This window comes from Trichomycterus rosablanca, chromosome 4 (genome assembly GCF_030014385.1).
Source record: "Trichomycterus rosablanca isolate fTriRos1 chromosome 4, fTriRos1.hap1, whole genome shotgun sequence".
NCBI classification, from domain to species: Eukaryota; Metazoa; Chordata; class Actinopteri; order Siluriformes; family Trichomycteridae; genus Trichomycterus; species Trichomycterus rosablanca.
Genome location: NC_085991.1, coordinates 31,112,447 through 31,131,061, shown reverse-complemented (window position 1 = coordinate 31,131,061; position 18,615 = coordinate 31,112,447). Strand labels below are relative to the sequence as shown.

Below are 18,615 nucleotides of genomic sequence, written 5' to 3'. Positions count from 1 at the left end.
TGCTCAGACCATACGCCGCACACTGCATCAACTCGGTCTGCATGGTCGTCATCCCAGAAGGAAGCTGACGCACAAGAAAGCCCGCAAACAGTTTGCTGAAGACAAGCAGTCCAAGAACATGGATTACTGGAATGCCCTGTGGTCTGACGAGACCAAGATAAACTTGTTTGGCTCAGATGGTGTCCAGCATGTGTGGCGGCGCCCTGGTGAGAAGTACCAAGACAACTGTCTCTTGCCTACAGTCAAGCATGGTGGTGGTAGCATCATGGTCTTGGGCTGCATGAGTGTTGCTGGTACTGGGGAGCTGCAGTTCATTGAGGGAAACATGAATTCCAACATGTACTGTGACATTCTGAAACAGAGCATGATCCCCTCCCTTCGAAAACTGGGCCTCATGGCAGTTTTCCAACAGGATAACGACCCCAAACACAACCTCCAAGATGACAACTGCCTTGCTGAGGAAGCTGAAGGTAAAGGTGATGGACTAAACCCAATTGAGCACCTGTGGCGCATCCTCAAGAGGAAGGTGGAGTTCAAGGTGTCTAACATCCACCAGCTCCGTGATGTCATCATGGAGGAGTGGAAGAGGATTCCAGTAGCAACCTGTGCAGCTCTGGTGAATTCCATGCCCAGGAGGGTTAAGGCAGTGCTGGATAATAATGGTGGTCACACAAAATATTGACACTTTGGGCACAATTTGGACATGTTCACTGTGGGGTGTACTCACTTATGTTGCCAGCTATTTAGACATTAATGGCTGTGTGTTGAGTTATTTTCAGAAGACAGTAAATCTACACTGCTATACAAGCTGTACACTGACTACTCTAAGTTATATCCAAGTTTCATGTCTATAGTGTTGTCCCATGAAAAGATATAATAAAATATTTGCGGAAATGTGAGGGGTGTACTCACTTTTGTGATACACTGTAGATGCTTAGGGGCTACTATTTTATTACATATTAAACAACATTTTATTGTTATCTGGGACAGTGATAGCTCAGTGGTTAAGGTACTTACAGTTGCCACTGTTGGGTCCTTGAGCAAGGCCCTTAACCCTCAATTGCTCATCGTGTTCCACTCATTGTGTAAGTCGCTTTGGATTAAAGCGTCTGCTAAATGCTGAAAATTTAAATATAGTGGGTAGAGCTTTGGGCTATCAACCGGAAGATTGGTGGTTCAAATCCGGCTCTGCTATGCAGCCACTGTTGGGTCCTTGAGCAAGGCCCTTAACCCTGTCTGCTCCAGGGGCGCCGTACGATGGCTGACCCTGCGCTCTGACCCCAGCTTCCAAAGACTTTTATTGTACTGTACACCTGTATATGTATATATGACAAATAAAGTATATCTTCTATCTTCTTCATCTTCTTATTTAATCCACATACAGTGCTCTTCAAATGTATTCCCACAAAGCTATTTAACTTTTTTCTTATGAACATAAAAGTATGTATTTACAAGCATAAATATGTTTAAAAAGGTCAGAATGAATAATAATGTTTTACAAAATGTGTTTTGTTTTATTTAAGTCCTTTAATATATGTTACTTAATAATCTGAAATTATTTATTTATTCATTTATTTATTTATTTATGTACAAAATGCTATTATTTTGTCCAAATCTCCAATTGTGAGATGTTGCTTTAAATGTGTGGGAGACAAATGTACTCGTGTCCTCCTACAGCAAGAATAATTACAGCTAGGATTGTTCTAAATGTTTAATTTCTGCTCTTAATGACATTTTCAGTCAAGTATCTGTTAATATTTCCATTGCCTGATGTATGATTGTCAACACAGCCTGTCTCATTTCATTTGTATATTCTTACATCTGTTGACAAATGACTAAAGCTATATTTACACTGCAGTTTGCTTTGCTGAATTCTTTTGTCAGGAATCAGGATGTATGGTCTTGTGACATGCAATTTGGTCTACGATTTAGTGTCATTGCGACCAAAGGAAGAATTTGGCCTCTCTGTCACCTCATATTTAAATTTTGGTAAAACAAGAACAGGAGAGAGTCAGCGTCTGTCAGCCACGTCCTTCAGCTTGTAACCTGGAGATCATAGTCTTATGTCTTTAAAGATATTTCTTTAAACGTGTTCAGAGGAATTATGAATCTGATGTGGGAGGCATCAGAACCGAGGATACGTCAGTGTATTGTACGTAAAAGTCTTCAGTGCGTGACGTAACATGGTGTAATCAATTCTTCATCTTCACCCCCACCTTAAAAGCAATTGACCAACTTTAATCTTAATATAATACAAATTAACGTATTTTAATTATGCCTAGTTAAAGGCAGCACGGGTGATCAGTGGACAGTGTAGCCTAGTGGTTAAGGTACTGAACTAGTAATCTGAAGGTTGCCGGTTCAAGCATCACCACTGCCAGGTTGCCACTGTTGGGCCCTTGAGCAAGGCCCTTAACCCTCAATTGCTTAGATTGTATACTGTCACAGTACTGTAAGTCGCTTTGGATAAAAGCGTCTGCTAAATGCTGAAAATGTAAATGTAAATCAGACTACAATACGTCATCAGAGGAGTACTGCTGCCTTCAAGTCCTCGGAAGTTCCTACTTACGAGTTCGGAGGTCGTAATTACGACATGGTGTGCGTTCAAGTGATTTTGGTCGGGTAAAAATGGACACCACGACAAAACTCTTTTTGTTTATGCTTTTATTATAACAAAACATATTTATATGTAATGCAGCTTGTTAGCTAATCGACTGAATATACCAAAACAGGTGGATGAATGTACGAAAACAACACAAACATATCTGTGCACAAAATATCTGCTCATGAGACAACACTTTTTGGGTTCTTCTGATCAGCTTTGTTGCTATTCTTCATCAGAACAAGTGCACGTTGTGTAAAAAATGTATACAAGCTTGAACTTTACATTTAACATGCAAAACTACCGCTAATAAGCTCAAACTTTTACCGATTACTTTAGGGGCAGCATCCATACCGGCATTCGCCATGACGTTTGGTTAATGACACGCCCCCACATCGGAATCTCGGGGCTCATCGAAAAATTCGAGTTTCCCCACTGGTAAATACGACATTGAGTTGCCGTTCATGTGCCCTCATCTCGTAAATACGATATTGAGTTGCCGTTCATGTGCCCTCATCTCGTAAATACGATATTGAGTTGGCATTCATGTGCCCTCATCTCGTAAATACGATATTGAGTTGCCGTTCATGTGCCCTCATCTCGTAAATACGATATTGAGTTGCCATTCATGTGCCATCATCTCGTAAATACGATATTTCCGACACGACACGAAGGCAGCATTAGTCACAAAAGCGATGCTTTTTGTATGCGAGGATGCCCCACAAATATGTTCAGCCTAGATTCCTGTGTCCTCCTCTTTTTCTTGCGTCCTTGAAGTGGAAATCAGGAAAAAAATGTAGCCTAAGGAAACAAGAGGACGAAAGAGAAACAGAGCTCAGAATTTGGGGGGGGTTACGTCACACATAGCGCTATATAGGGGGGAGTGGGCGGGGTTTATAGTGACATGCTCGGAGCCTAAACCGGACCGGCTTCAAATTCTCTGCAAAACCCGGCATTCATTCTGCACCTGTGCATTCGCCTCAGAACCGTTTTCTCTCTCAACTCCTGATAACGCCATCCAGGCGCGTTTCAAGGTGAGTACATTCCCACTGTTGTGGAGGAAATAGCATTTCTTTTCTACATGATCATCCTGCTTTACTGTAATATACATTAGGGTATCAGGGCATCTACATCGCATTCAGGGAGTTCAGACTTAAGACACGTTCTGGTATAAATGAGTAAAATTCTGAATGAGAAGAATCCATTGTGCTGAGCGCACAGGCATTAGATTGCTTAGTTGGTTTTAACGTTGGTTTTCATTAGGCTTGATTACAATTAACGTTTCTTAACCCCCCTCCCACCCCCACCGGCCATTTTGAATGGAATTTTACAGGGACTCTTAGGGGTGGCTAACGTGCCTAGAAAGTGCGCAGTTACTGATGGATGATAAAACGCTGCGCATTAGATCTGGATGTGTGTGTAATTTGTTGACTATGTGTGCGTGAATTGCGAGTGATGGTTTTGCATCACAGCGTGGGAAACCAGTAGGTTTTTTTGCTTTTGTGGTTTTCCCATTGATTTATTGCACCAAGTGCTTCTTGTAACCACGAGTAACCTGTGTGTCTAACCGGCATTCATCACTGAATGAAGAAAAAGGGCTTTATACATAGTCCTTAAAAATCAATTCAAATGTATTACATGGATGTGACAAACAAATACGTTTTTTTTTTTACTTTCTTTCTTTTTTACCATGAAGGGCAATCAAAGGTCTAAATAGTTTTAATCACATATTTTGTGCAGATCAATGGTGTGTTTAATTGCCTTCTTATAATGAGCACAATACCTTATTCTGACATGTTCTTTACATTAAAGAGAATCCCATACATTTTAAAGTTCAACTTCAATAATGTTTTATGGTTAAATACAAAATGAAATAAGCTGACGCCTCTAAAACAGAATTCCTATGTAAGACAGTGTATAATTGAAGTATACTAAGTAGAGTATTATACTAATTAGCTTGTAGTATGCATGTAGGGCATGTACATTGGGCATAATCCAAATTTGAAAGAAACCATATATTGTTTCTTTAGGAATATGAAAAGATGACGTTTGTGCCTGTTAAATAGGTTGTGCATACTTGTACTAGGAAAATACAAAACGACACGTACACATATGCACTGTAGGTAAAGTCTAAAAATGTTGGGAATCATTTAGAGTATGAATATGAAAAGATGATACTGTTAAGATGTATGAATAAATCTAAAGCTCAACCTTACGGATATTAAAAGGTTGATTCATAAATTACTTTAAAATGTTGATGACTGTATTAGTTATCGCAGAGCAAACAGAACCTCATTTAGAATATTGACTGAAATAATGCAGATTTGCCTCATAATTCTTGTGTGAGACAGAGAAGGAGAAAATGGTTGGGGGATGGTGTATGCTGCACAGCATGAGAATGTATGTCAGACAGGTGGATAATCATGCCAGCTATACCTCCACACTGGCATTTTTGTCTTTTAAATAGAACCCTGCATCAAAGCATTGAGGTTTATGTAAATGTATTTTAGCTTTGGCTGCTTTGCATGCATGCTGAAATGAATCATATTAAGATTCCACAAACCACCACAATGGCAATTCTGACTATGTAGCAGTGGTCATGGTGTCTTTGTAGTTACACATTGAGGAATGCCTTTTTTTGTATAATTATCTATCATACAAATCTATGCTGATAGGTCTTTGACCCACCACATGATTAATGGGATGATGGTAGCACTGCAGTGACAGATTTAATGGCACTGTGAGCATCAGTGATGATGCAGCCTAACATACTGCAAAGTCATAGAGATGATCCGGTCATAATGTACAGAGCAAATTAGTGATGAGCTAGCATGTGATAATGCTTTCGTCAGGAACATTTAAGACACTGCTTTGTTTTACCAAGTGGTGTGGATTTTTTGTATTATCCAGCATTGACCTTTACTAAAAAAAGACATCAAAAATTGGATCGAGCCGTTTAGTTAAAATGAATATTTACAGTACCTTTCTACAGAAATATTGCTCATCAGATCATGTATAATAAGATCAGATTAAGATTTTGACCAGACTAATCTGACCCGGTGGGTAACATGTTTTCTTCAATGATTTTCCCAAAATTACTGTAAAATATGATTACAACTGTGATCATAAATGAATTAATGAATGTTCATCAGTTGGAAGCACACAATTTTCCAAAATGTCTTGGTATGTTGAAGCATGAAGATTTCACCATTGAAACTAAGGGCTCTAGGCCAACACCCTGAAAAACCCATAGCATTATCTCTTCTCCACCAGACTTTACAGCTGGCACAATGCAGTCAGGCAGATAACATTTCCACTGATCCAGAGTCTAGTGACATGGTTTACACCACTTCACTCGACTTTTGGCATTGTGCTTGATGATACAAGGCTTGCTTGGAGCTGCTTGACCATGGAAATCCACAGTTTTTGTACTGATGTTAATGCAAGAGAAGGTTTGGAACTCTGCAGTTATTGAGTCAGCAGAGCAATGGTGACTTTGGTGGCACTATGTGCTTCAGCACTCAACTCTGTAACTTTCTGTGGTCTTCCTAAACGTTTCCACTTTTCAATAATACCACTCAGTTGATTGTGGAGTGTCTAGGAGGGAAGAATTTTCATGAACCAACTTCTTGCAACAGTGGCATCTTATTACAGTACTATGCTTGAACGACCCATTCTTTCAAAAAGTGTAAAGGAAGACTGCATGACTAGGTCTGACTACGATTGACTCTGGCTATGGGACTGAATGAAGGAGCTGAATTTAATGATCAAGATATACAGGGGTTGGACAAAATAACTGAAACACCTGTCATTTTAGTGTGGGAGGTTTCATGGCTAAATTGGACCAGTCTGGTGGCCAATCTTCATTAATTGCACATTGCACCAGTAAGAGCAGAGTGTGAAGGTTCAATTAGCAGGGTAAGAGCACAGTTTTGCTCAAAATATTGCAATGCACACAACATTATGGGTGACATACCAGAGTTCAAAAGAGGACAAATTGTTGGTGCACGTCTTGCTGGCGCATCTGTGACCAAGACAGCAAGTCTTTGTGATGTATCAAGAGCCACGGTATCCAGGGTAATGTCAGCATACCACCAAGAAGGACAAACCACATCCAACAGTATTAACAGTGGACGCAAGAGGAAGCTGTCTGAAAGGGATGTTCGGGTGCTAACCCGGATTGTATCCAAAAAACATAAAACCACGGCTGCCCAAATCACGGCAGAATTAAATGTGCACCTCAACTCTCCTGTTTCCACCAGAACTGTCCGTCGGGAGCTCCACAGGGTCAATATACACGGCCGGGCTGCTATAGCCAAACCTTTGGTCACTCGTGCCAATGCCAAACGTCGGTTTCAATGGTGCAAGGAGCGCAAATCTTAGGCTGTGGACAATGTGAAACATGTATTGTTCTCTGATGAGTCCACCTTTACTGTTTTCCCCACATCCGGGAGAGTTACGGTGTGGAGAAGCCCCAAAGAAGCGTACCACCCAGACTGTTGCATGCTCAGAGTGAAGCATGGGGGTGGATCAGTGATGGTTTGAACTGCCATATCATGGCATTCCCTTGTGCTAGTTGGGCGCGTCACTGCCAAGGACTACCGAACCATTCTGGAGGACCATGTGCATCCAATGGCGGTGCCGTGTATCAGGATGACAATGCACCAATACACACAGCAAGACTGGTGAAAGATTGGTTTGATGAACATGAAAGTGAAGTTGAACATCTCCCATGGCCTGCACAGTCACCAGATCTAAATATTATTGAGCCACTTTGGGGTGTTTTGGAGAAGCGAGTCAGGAAACGTTTTCCTCCATCAGCATCACGTAGTGACCTGGCCACTATCCTGCAAGAAGAATGGCTTAAAATCCCTCTGACCACTGTGAAGGACTTGTATATGTCATTTCCAAGACGAATTGACGCTGTATTGGCCGCAAAAGGAGGCCCAACACCATACTAATAAATTATTGTGGTCTAAAACCAGGTGTTTCAGTTATTTTGTCCAACCCCTGTATGTCCTAACACTTTTGTCCGTATACTTGGTTGGGTAGCATGTTGTGTCTGATTTTGTGTGTTTATAAACATGAATGACATTGTTAACCTTTTCTGTGCTGAAGACCATGGTAATTATTCATCATAGAGAAAAATATTTATATGGTTTTTATTTGTGACTATTTACTATCTACTTAACATCTGCTCTATATTATAATACTCTTTGTCATTTATTCATTTATCAATCTGATGGAACCTAAATTATTATCTTGATCTTTTTGTAATGTTTTATGAGCTAAATGAATTTGACGTAAGCAGTGGCTCTAGACCAGGGGTGTCAAACTCATTTTCACCGAGGGCCAGATCAGCATTATGGTGGCCCTCAAAGGGCCGATTGTAATGTATCCTGCTGTGATTGCAGTCTGTTGTTTTTTTTGGAGGCCAATTCTGCATTCATATTGTCCTCCTTTACCACAGACATAGCCTCATAACATGAGACGCACCGGTTTTTCTTCCTGAAGCACAAACTTGTTTTCATTTTCATTAAATTTGCTCCTTCTGCTTAATTTTCTTACTTATCTTCTTGTATATTTTAGGATCATGTGTAAATATGTGTAACATCATCTACTGGCGGGATGTGTCACTTTGCAGGTCACAAAATCAGCCTGCAGTTTGTTTAGGATTTTACAGTGTATTTTTAAGACAATCATTCTGCCCTCACTAATAGTTTATCCCCCTTTCCCAGCTAGACAGACAGACAGACAGACAGACAGACAGACAGCTCTCTTCAGAATACAGTCGGTTTATTTGCTCGCCAGCTGTGTGATACACTGTGTGCATCAAAATAAAGGAAAAATACAAACAATAAAAACAATAAAGAACTTAATACAGTTGCCATGACTACGATGTCACGGTTGTCTCTTAAAGGCGCAGGTGTACCATTAAATTATAAGCGCGTCTCTGTAACGACTCGAACCATCACAACAATCATACAGTCGTTAAACCTCTCGCGGGCCACATAAAATGACGTGGCGGGCCGGATCTGGCCCGCGGGCCGTGAGTTTGACACCCCTGTTATGGACTGTGAAAGAAAGGAAACGTACAATTAGGCCAGTGTTTAAAAAGATAACTAGCCAGTCACTGATTAAGACAGATGTTTAATCAGTTGATTTAACAGTGGTAGGACAATGGTGGCTTAGTGGATACTGAACTGGTAATCAGAAGGTTGTTGGTTCAGGCCTCACCACTGCCAAGTTGCAACTGTTGTGCCCCTGATAATAGCTCCTAACTCTCAACTGCTCAGATTGTATTCATTCAAAATTGTAAGCCACTTTGGTTATTTATATGTATGTATATTTACATATATATGTATATTTACATATATATGTAAATATGGGCTATCCAATGCTATAGGAAAGGCTGATGAAAGACTAAATGAAAGGGTCCATTGTGCTAAAATAAAAATATGATTTTTATTAATCTGAGTAAATCATTAAAGGTTCTGTCATTGTTTTAAGTCGTAGGATTTTTGTGATATTTGGCCAAACTTCAAAACGTGCAAGTAGATACTAGAAGTGATTACCTCAGGCTCTGTTTACAGAAGCAATTACCTTTAATGTGGATCAAAGCATTGTATAAAAAGTTCATGACCGAAAACAAATAATGTATTTGAAAGTTAAAACTGATGCAAACTGGGTGTGCTTCTGGCAGCGTTGTCATGTGTTTTACTTTAATGCCAGTGGCTACCATTTTGCACTTTATCTAGTATGAGATTTAGATTTAGTATGAGATAAGATGAGATGTCAGGTATGAGATGTAAAGAGGTATAAAACCTCCACAAACTAGAAATTGTACAAAGAACCTTTACTGATCAAATACAGTATATGCTATTTCATTGAATGTGCAGTGAACACACTTCCTTTAGTTAATTTTTTGCCTCTATTTGTTTAGAATTTGCATTCCAAAATTGTAGGCCAATTTCTGCCATAAATATTATTTCTGATGTTTTCTTTTGCTTGTTTTGTTAGTCCACTGCTGTTGAATTACCTTCTTAATAAAATGTTGAAATATGATACTTTCATAACATGGTATCAAATAGGCATACTATTATAATCTCTGTGGACTTAGTGGTGTCAGTGACGAATGGTTCTCACATTTTAATACTGAGGGAATGGAAAATACTGAGGGATGGACAGAGATGTAAAAAGTATTAATTTCCCTTTCGTGTAAACACTATACAGTATATGCTATTTCATTAAATGGGCACTCCCAACCTCTTCCTTTAGTAAATGTTTTACCTCTATATTCGTTTAGAATTTGCATTCCAAAATAGCTATTCTAAGCCAATCTCTGCCATGAATATTATGTTTTCTTTTGTTTATGTTAGTCCGCTGCTGTTGAATTAACCTGAAATATGAAATATAATATAGTCCATAACGTGGTATCAAATACGCATACTATTATAATCAGTGATGAATGTTTCTCACATTTTAATACTGAGTGAATGGAAAACACTGAGGCATGATGTAAAAGAGATGTAAGAAGTATGAATTGCCCTTGCTGCTACTCATTCCAGTCAATTGCCCAACGTAGTGTCACTTAGCACTAGACTTTGCTATGTCCTGACAGGAAATCACTTGTTGTTGCTGATGTTTCTGATCTTTTGTGATTTATTAGATAGGAGATCCAGGGTCATCAAGCTTAGCCAAAAGAAAATGAACAGACATGAAAAACACAGTTGGCATTTACTCACATGAAAGATATGATTAAGAAATGACAACATAAACAGGCATGTTACAGTGTACTTAGGATTCATCTTATAATCAGCGGTACCAAATTAATATGTATGTATGTATAAAATTCCTTATTGTACCTCCTGCTAGCAATAAACAATGAAGATCGAGAACGGCCTGACTTGCCTTGATGAGGTGCAGCCCCTTGATGGACTACAGTTCACCGTGGCCACAGAGGAAGACTTTGATGACATCATGGCCATGAGCCAGGATATTTATGGTGGGCTAGACTACCTTCCCACCCGCTATCAGTCTTGGCTGCAGGAGACAAACCGCACCGTCATCCTTGCTCGCAAACAGGGCAAAGTGGTAAGAACGTTTGAGAACATTACGTGCTTTACATGGAAATTATTTCTACCCTATTTTAAGCTTTTCTGAACACTTTGTCACTGTTTTTAATGTAGAAACAAATACTTGCCACAGACAAATCAAAACATTCTGTGCTGTGTGGTGGAAAAACCTGGTCTAATTAGAAAACACTGCTAAATTAGGAACCTAAAAAGTACAACGTAAACAAGCACAGCAACTATTTGAATAAAATTTGTTTTTAATGTATCTGGATTTTTGCAATTATTTGTAATTGCATTTGCAATTGTTTTGATTAATATACAAATCATTTTCAATTAATATACAAATCATTGATGAGCAATACCGGACAAACACAATTTGTTGTAACTAACAAAACACAAATGTATTTTTATCCCTTTAGGCTCATCCTAAATGTACAACATCATGTTAAAGCATTGTGTTATAAATAAATAATGTTTATTAATGTTGTTACCTCACTACATTTTAATTAGAACTGTAAAGGTGGAATTGTATCACAAGAATGATGACTATCATGATACACACCTAAAACAAGTATTAAGGTTTAGAAAAACAACATTTGTGTTTTGGAATGACAAAAAGTCACCTTCATCAGCTGAGATACTATGCCTTTATTCTAACATGTCTGATGAGCAGTTGCAGAAAATGATTACTGTTTCTATTGCTGTTAATGTAGGTTCTGAGTTGTTCAGTACAAGAGCATGAAAAGTGTAATTGTATTCAACGAATATAGAAATCAGTATAATTTTAATGGGTTACGATTTACACCACTGACTCAGCTGTCGATTATACTTCATACTTTTATGCAATAGCCTAGTTATGATTTCTTATGTATATTTATATAGATTAACACAGTTCATTTTTAGGGAATTTAGTATTAGTGTTTTGGGGTGATCTATTTTAGTTTCATTAAATCTGTTCACTCACAAGCAGTGATGGCATAGTTACCTTTAAAAAGTAACTTAGTTACTTTATTGATTACTTGATTTTAAAAGCAACTTAGTTACTTTATTGATTACTTGATTTTAAAAGTAACTAAGTTAGATTACAAGTTACTTTATTAGTTTCATTCAGCAGCTGCCGTAATGCAACTGGAGCTGCGTAGGCGATTGAAGCGGAATAAGAAACAAGAAAGACGCGGAAAACTAAGTCCTCTGTTCACAAGTGTAAGTAAGATAAATAAAATACAATTTTTCGAGACAAATAAATAACAAAAAGACGATAAATATCCAAAATTTGGTCGAGTGGGGTTTGTAATTAGTCTGTAACTATGGTGATATTACGTCATCACGTCCCCACGTGTAGTACGTAGCGGTGTTGTGTGCATATTGCACACTTCTGTACTGAAAGTATGTACTTCTTTACTGGCCGAGTAGTGCATACTTCCTCCAATCTAGTGCATACTCTGTAAGTATGCGATTCCGGACGCAGCTCGTGACTTAATTGTCGCATTGGCCAGACGTCACTCTCCGAGACGCAGAAATAGTAACGCACAGTAACTTGGATAAGTAACTTTAATCTGATTACTGGATTGGAAATAGTAATGCATTAGATTACTTGTTACTGAAAAATGTGGTCAGATTAGACACTGATTGACATCAGTGCTCACAAGGAAACCTAGCTAGCTCTCACTTAAACGTTGTTGTTTGCTCCTTCGTATTTACCTTGAATTTTAGATGCTTACTTAACTAAATGTGGCTGCATCCCAAACCTCATAATACACAATCAGTCATGTGAGCTGACTCTGGACAGCGTCATCCATGCTTCAGCAGATTGTTATTCATAGCAGACTAGTTAATTTGGTAGTTACCTCTTAGCCCAAGATAGAAGTTTGGAGTTTTCTCCCAGATCTAGGCAGGAGACAATTCCATGTACTTTTAATAGGAACAGTTGAACTAGCCTTTTTGAATAGCCACAGAGAAGTCACTATCTATAGTCAATCATAATCACTGTTAAGTGGTGGTAACAGAGGTGAATGACATCTACAACACCAAATTACTAAAATTTGTTGTTTTAATAAAAAAATCATAGCAGATATACAAATACTTACACTTTAGTACTGAAATTCTTTGATGGAACCTAAACACTTTGGCCATCCATTTGCTACATTTTCAGATTGCACTTGAGTCAGTGTGTGTTATTGATGATGGGGAAACTATGCTTGTGGAGGGTCTCCGTGTGGCTGCTCAAGAGAGGGGCAAAGGTGTTGCACGGGTGCTGCTCCGCTTCTGCTCCCAGTTTGTTAAGTCCAACTATCCTGAAGTTAAAGTGACCAGACTGACCAGAGATGACCAACTTGGGCCCAAGGACTTTCAGAAGTACAGAATTATCACCAAACAGGTATTAACCACATTTATACGATACATTGGGTCAACCTATCAAAATGTTACTTTTTTTTCAAATTTGTTCAACAGTGCTTTTAAGACAACTAAGACTTGATGTAACAGACAACATAATGATGTAACAGGAAAGACAGATGTTACAATTTCTCAACTTAAATCAAACATGCATATCATGACCAGATATAAAGACTAGAAAGGTTAACAGAATGCTGATTAAGAAACAGACGCTAATAAGGGAGCACATTCATTAGAATGGCAGTGCTGTTGGATTTGGGTTTGTAAGTGTACAACTGAGCTGTTGATTATGCATATAAAAGATATTGTACACACAACATTGCTGTGGACCACTGTTTAAGTGTCAAGCTTCACTTGTAGTTAATAGAAAAGGTCAGTTTCAAACAGATGTATGAAGGTTTTAAGTAAGATGTTAATTGATAAAAAAAGCTGTAGTTATTGAACACAGCACTGCTGTATTTAGAAAGATACTAGACATTATTTAAAACAAAGATCATGAAGAAAACCAGTGCAGTGTTGCAGAGCAGGGCTGATATAAGCTCTCATTTGTTTTGGTTAGGATTCTTGCTATAGCATATTGTGGTGTTTACTCAGTCAAGGACGAGACCAGAGGAAATGGGTTTTTTATGCTTTTTAACTCAGCACATATGTACACACCCCAACACAACATCAATTATTACATACGCCACTATAGACTATTCTTAAACATTTACCAGCACAAATTACCTGAGTAGCACGTTGCGACCCAGGAGACACTAGGATAATCACACCTCAAGCTCCCACAAGAGTGCCGCATTGCATTCTGGACACCAAAATGGGGTCACCCGCCTTTGTTAGCTCTCAGCGAGCTGGCCCTGCAGCGGTCCACCTAATAACATGAATAACAAACACTTAGCAGTGATCATATAAACAAAACTGGCACCGACTAAACTACTAGAGCGGTACTCACTGAGGTGTCGAGGGAGATGCTGTCTCCGTGGGGCATTGCACAGCCTAACACCAGCCAACAGCGGGAACAACTTGCCTGGTTTCATGTTGATGCAGTTGAAGTCAGTGCACTGCATCTACCCAGTCACACAAATTGCACACACATCAGCAACTTCCATCCCTTAGATGCCCAAAGCCAATCTGCGCCTTACCTGTATTGACTAAATGCAGCTCTGCTGTTGCTGTTCCTAGACGCCATCATCACTGTTGCGACACTTGAGTATTCCAGTGATTCTCCCCTTATCCAACTGGTGCTGTGTGTTCAGCTCCTCCAATGGACAGGGAATCACCGCCTGGCAGTAGCGATGTCCTCTGTTTACCGCACTTTTGCAAATTTATCTTTGTCTATATATATATATATATATATATATATATATATATATATATATACTGTGTATATATATATATATATATACAGGGGTTGGACAATGAAACTGAAACACCTGGTTTTAGACCACAATAATTTATTAGTATGGTGTAGGGCCTCCTTTTGCGGCCAATACAGCGTCAATTCGTCTTGGAAATGACATATACAAGTCCTGCACAGTGGTCAGAGGGATTTTAAGCCATTCTTCTTGCAGGATAGTGGCCAGGTCACTACGTGATGCTGGTGGAGGAAAACGTTTCCTGACTCGCTTCTCCAAAACACCCCAAAGTGGCTCAATAATATTTAGATCTGGTGACTGTGCAGGCCATGGGAGATGTTCAACTTCACTTTCATGTTCATCAAACCAATCTTTCACCAGTCTTGCTGTGTGTATTGGTGCATTGTCATCCTGATACACAGCACCGCCTTCAGGATACAATGTTTGAACCATTGGATGCACATGGTCCTCCAGAATGGTTCGGTAGTCCTTGGCAGTGACGCGCCCATCTAGCACAAATATTGGGCCAAGGGAATGCCATGATATGGCAGCCCAAACCATCACTGATCCACCCCCATGCTTCACTCTGGGCATGCAACAGTCTGGGTGGTACGCTTCTTTGGGGCTTCTCCACACCGTAACTCTCCCGGATAAGGGGAAAACAGTAAAGGTGGACTCATCAGAGAACAATACATGTTTCACATTGTCCACAGCCCAAGATTTGCGCTCCTTGCACCATTGAAACCGACGTTTGGCATTGGCACGAGTGACCAAAGGTTTGGCTATAGCAGCCCGGCCGTGTATATCGACCCTGTGGAGCTCCCGACGGACAGTTCTGGTGGAAACAGGAGAGTTGAGGTGCACATTTAATTCTGCTGTGATTTGGGCAGCCGTGGTTTTATGTTTTTTGGATACAATCCGGGTTAGCACCTGAACATCCCTTTCAGACAGCTTCCTCTTGCGTCCTGTTGGATGTGGTTTGTCCTTCTTGGTGGTATGCTGACATTACCCTGGATACCGTGGCTCTTGATACATCACAAAGACTTGCTGTCTTGGTCACAGATGCGCCAGCAAGACGTGCACCAACAATTTGTCCTCTTTTGAACTCTGGTATGTCACCCATAATGTTGTGTGCATTGCAATATTTTGAGCAAAACTGTGCTCTTACCCTGCTAATTGAACCTTCACACTCTGGTCTTACTGGTGCAATGTGCAATTAATGAAGATTGGCCACCAGACTGGTCCAATTTAGCCATGAAACCTCCCACACTAAAATGACAGGTGTTTCAGTTTCATTGTCCAACCCCTGTATATATATATATATATATATATATATATATATATAAATATAAATATATATATATATATATATATATATATATATATATATATATATATATATATATATATATATATATATATATATATATAGTGTTGCACTGCCAGCTGAAGCTAAACTGCTCTGCTGCTGTAGGCTTCATGTGCGGCTGCAGCTAGGCGTGTGCTGTCATTACCCCAGTGTAACATCCATCAAGTCCCACTTCTGACACCAACATTACACTGCTGTATCCGACACATTAATAAATTACATGTAAATAGAAACTCTGCATATGCTCATACCTCAACACAACATCAATCATTACATACACCACTATTAACTATATGTAAAAGGATGTATAGTTTTTTTAGTAAGCTCACCAACCAGTTAATAGACAAATTTATTCTGATCACCATGGTGTAATAGGCTAAACCTATAAGCAATAATCCTTAGACAACAGAATACCTTAGTAATGTTATTTGTATTTGGAACAAGTCAGAAGTCAAATAATTCAACTTTTGAAAGTAATAAAGAAGAAGATTTGTATTTTACATATTTCTATGCAGTAGTAGTCTTAGTTCTGTTTAGATATAAATATATAAATATCAACTGATAGTAGTTAATTCCAAGTTGTTCAATTGACAATTAATAATTTGTAACAATTAATCATTTTATGTCTTAACATTCAAAACCAGGAACATTGAATTTGGATACATAAATCTTTAAATCATTTTGTTAAGTCCCTAAATTATAATGTTATGGGTATAGGGTGCTGTTTAATCCATCATACTGTACAAGATAAACCTACATTCTGGAAAAGTTGTGACATTTTGCAAAAAAAAAAAAAAAAATGTACAATACTATTTTAAATACTTTGAACATGATTTATTTGCACTTTTGTCAGTTAAACAAAGATAAAGGAGAATTACCAAATAACAGATTTTTGTGTTTTATTGCATTTGACAAAATGTCCCAGCTTTTCTAAGAATTAGATTTTTTAGATTTACCGTCCAGGTAACATTCTCTCACACCATGATGAAACTCCTGTTTAAAGGGCATCCTGCTGGTACACTTCCATGCTGAAGATCTAAAGCTTCACCTTGCAGATCTTGGCGATAATGTGGGAATTGAAGGAGATAACCTGCCAGCTTCCAGTACCCCAGTGCGCTTGCAACCTGAAGAAGTTAACCAGATTTTCTTAAACAGTAAGGCAATGCAGGATGTCTTACCCAATGCCACCATTGTGCAAGACTGGCAGCCCTTCAAACCTCTGCCCAGCAACATGGATATCTTGCTGAAGAAAGACATTGATTGGATGGTGGATGACCTCAATGGCCCAACTATGGCCAGCCTGTGCACTTTTCCCTTCCGTGTACCTATTGGCGAAGACTGGTACTACCTCAACATCGACATGTTTGGTAAAGATCTTTCCCTGGCTTTGCAGCAACTTCTGTGTCACCTGAGGCGCCACACCAGCGTTCTGAAGGGCAACGTCATGTGCCAGGTGTTTCTGGACCCACCACTATGGAAGCCCATGGCTGACTTCTTCAAGAAGACCCTGAAAGTGGAGCTGGTGAAGGAATACACAGAGCAGTGTGTGGTGGAATCTGACATGATTTAAGAAAATGAAAAGCTTAAGCCAGCCCTCACCCCACTCCTGGAGGCCAAACTATAATAACTGTTAGAGCTTTGACATCACTCAAATGGTTTCCTTTCATATTTTGCCCCAGATCAAAACACCTAAATATAAAAACAACACAAGGGCTAAAAGGACCTTGTAGATAAACTGAAAAGGCTGAATCTTGAATCCTAAAGCTAGTTTAATAAGCCTAAGAAGATTTTGTTGTTAAGATTTAAAAACTAAAGTATTATGCAACAAGAATCTTTCATGATGTAATAATGCAGTACATAATGTGTGTGTTTAAATACACATAGTGAGTTGCAAATACTGTACAATTGTTAGGCACTTTATGATCAATCTAATATCTCACTATAGATAGTGTGATAACTGCTTTAGAGACCGTTTTGTCTGAATGTTGTACAGATGCTGCTAATGTGCGTAAAAATCCAAATGGAAATTTATAAGACTTGAATTCATGCTCAAATTAATGTAGAAAAAACTAAATAAAACTATGTATAGGTTTACTTTAACTTTACTATTTTCGTTTATTGAATTTTTAAGGTCATAAAAATGAATGCACAGCAGCACATTATTTGTTAAAAAGAAAAGTGAGATAATTAATTGACTTTACTTTTTGATGTCTGCTTCATTTTATTCACTCAAGGTTTGCTAGTTAGTATGAATCACTATATAGTCGACAGTAACTGCAATAAGAAAATATAGAACATGTTATTGAAAACAACTAATGTATTCCAAATGCAATGTGTAGGCTACAATACTACAAGCATAGTTTAAGTTACACTTGTGTTTATTATGAAGAGCAAATATTTCGATATATCCAACCTAATATTTTCATATTTAAGTTAAAGTTCATGATAAATTTTTCATAAAATTAAAGTAAATCTATTTGATTTAGATTTAAAAAAAAATCTATTCTAATGTGCAGACTTTAAACAGTTAAAGTGGCATTCAGGACTACGTATGGTGATGAGAAATGAAATGCACAGTGGCTCACTGTTATTGGGGTTTTCATTGTTAGCAATCCATTTGAGAGGATCTCAAAAGCACCTTTTTAAAAGACCTAAACTTTGTTTTTGTCCACCAAAAGTCTTGATAATGATCTTCATATTGGACCTCCAATTTTATTATGCACCAATAATTGTTACCCTTGTGATCCTAACATCGACTAGTGATTTCAACAGTTCATTCCAAAATACTTCGTCTTGCTTTGACTATTCGACCATTGTTGAAAA

General features: G+C 38.6%; 1 protein-coding gene across 1 annotated transcript; it reads left to right on the top strand.

Annotated features, from left to right (window-relative positions):
* The first annotated feature begins 3,584 nt into the window (after positions 1-3,584).
* Positions 3,585-17,636, top strand: nat16 (N-acetyltransferase 16). Its single transcript, XM_062993187.1, has 4 exons — positions 3,585-3,636; positions 10,478-10,696; positions 12,830-13,054; positions 16,796-17,636. Exons 2-4 carry the CDS (start codon positions 10,487-10,489, stop codon positions 17,360-17,362), a joined length of 1,002 nt encoding a protein of 333 aa, XP_062849257.1. The 5' UTR covers positions 3,585-3,636; positions 10,478-10,486; the 3' UTR covers positions 17,363-17,636.
* Positions 17,637-18,615: the final 979 nt, after the last annotated feature.

Excerpts from the sequence above, each read along its gene's own strand:
- nat16 (XM_062993187.1), top strand. The coding sequence starts at position 10,487 with ATGAAGATCGAGAACGGCCTGACTTGCCTTGATGAGGTGCAGCCCCTT. Across the intron at positions 10,697-12,829 it reads CTCGCAAACAGGGCAAAGTG|ATTGCACTTGAGTCAGTGTG; the intron begins GTAAGAACGTTT and ends CTACATTTTCAG. Across the intron at positions 13,055-16,795 it reads ACAGAATTATCACCAAACAG|GGCATCCTGCTGGTACACTT; the intron begins GTATTAACCACA and ends TCCTGTTTAAAG.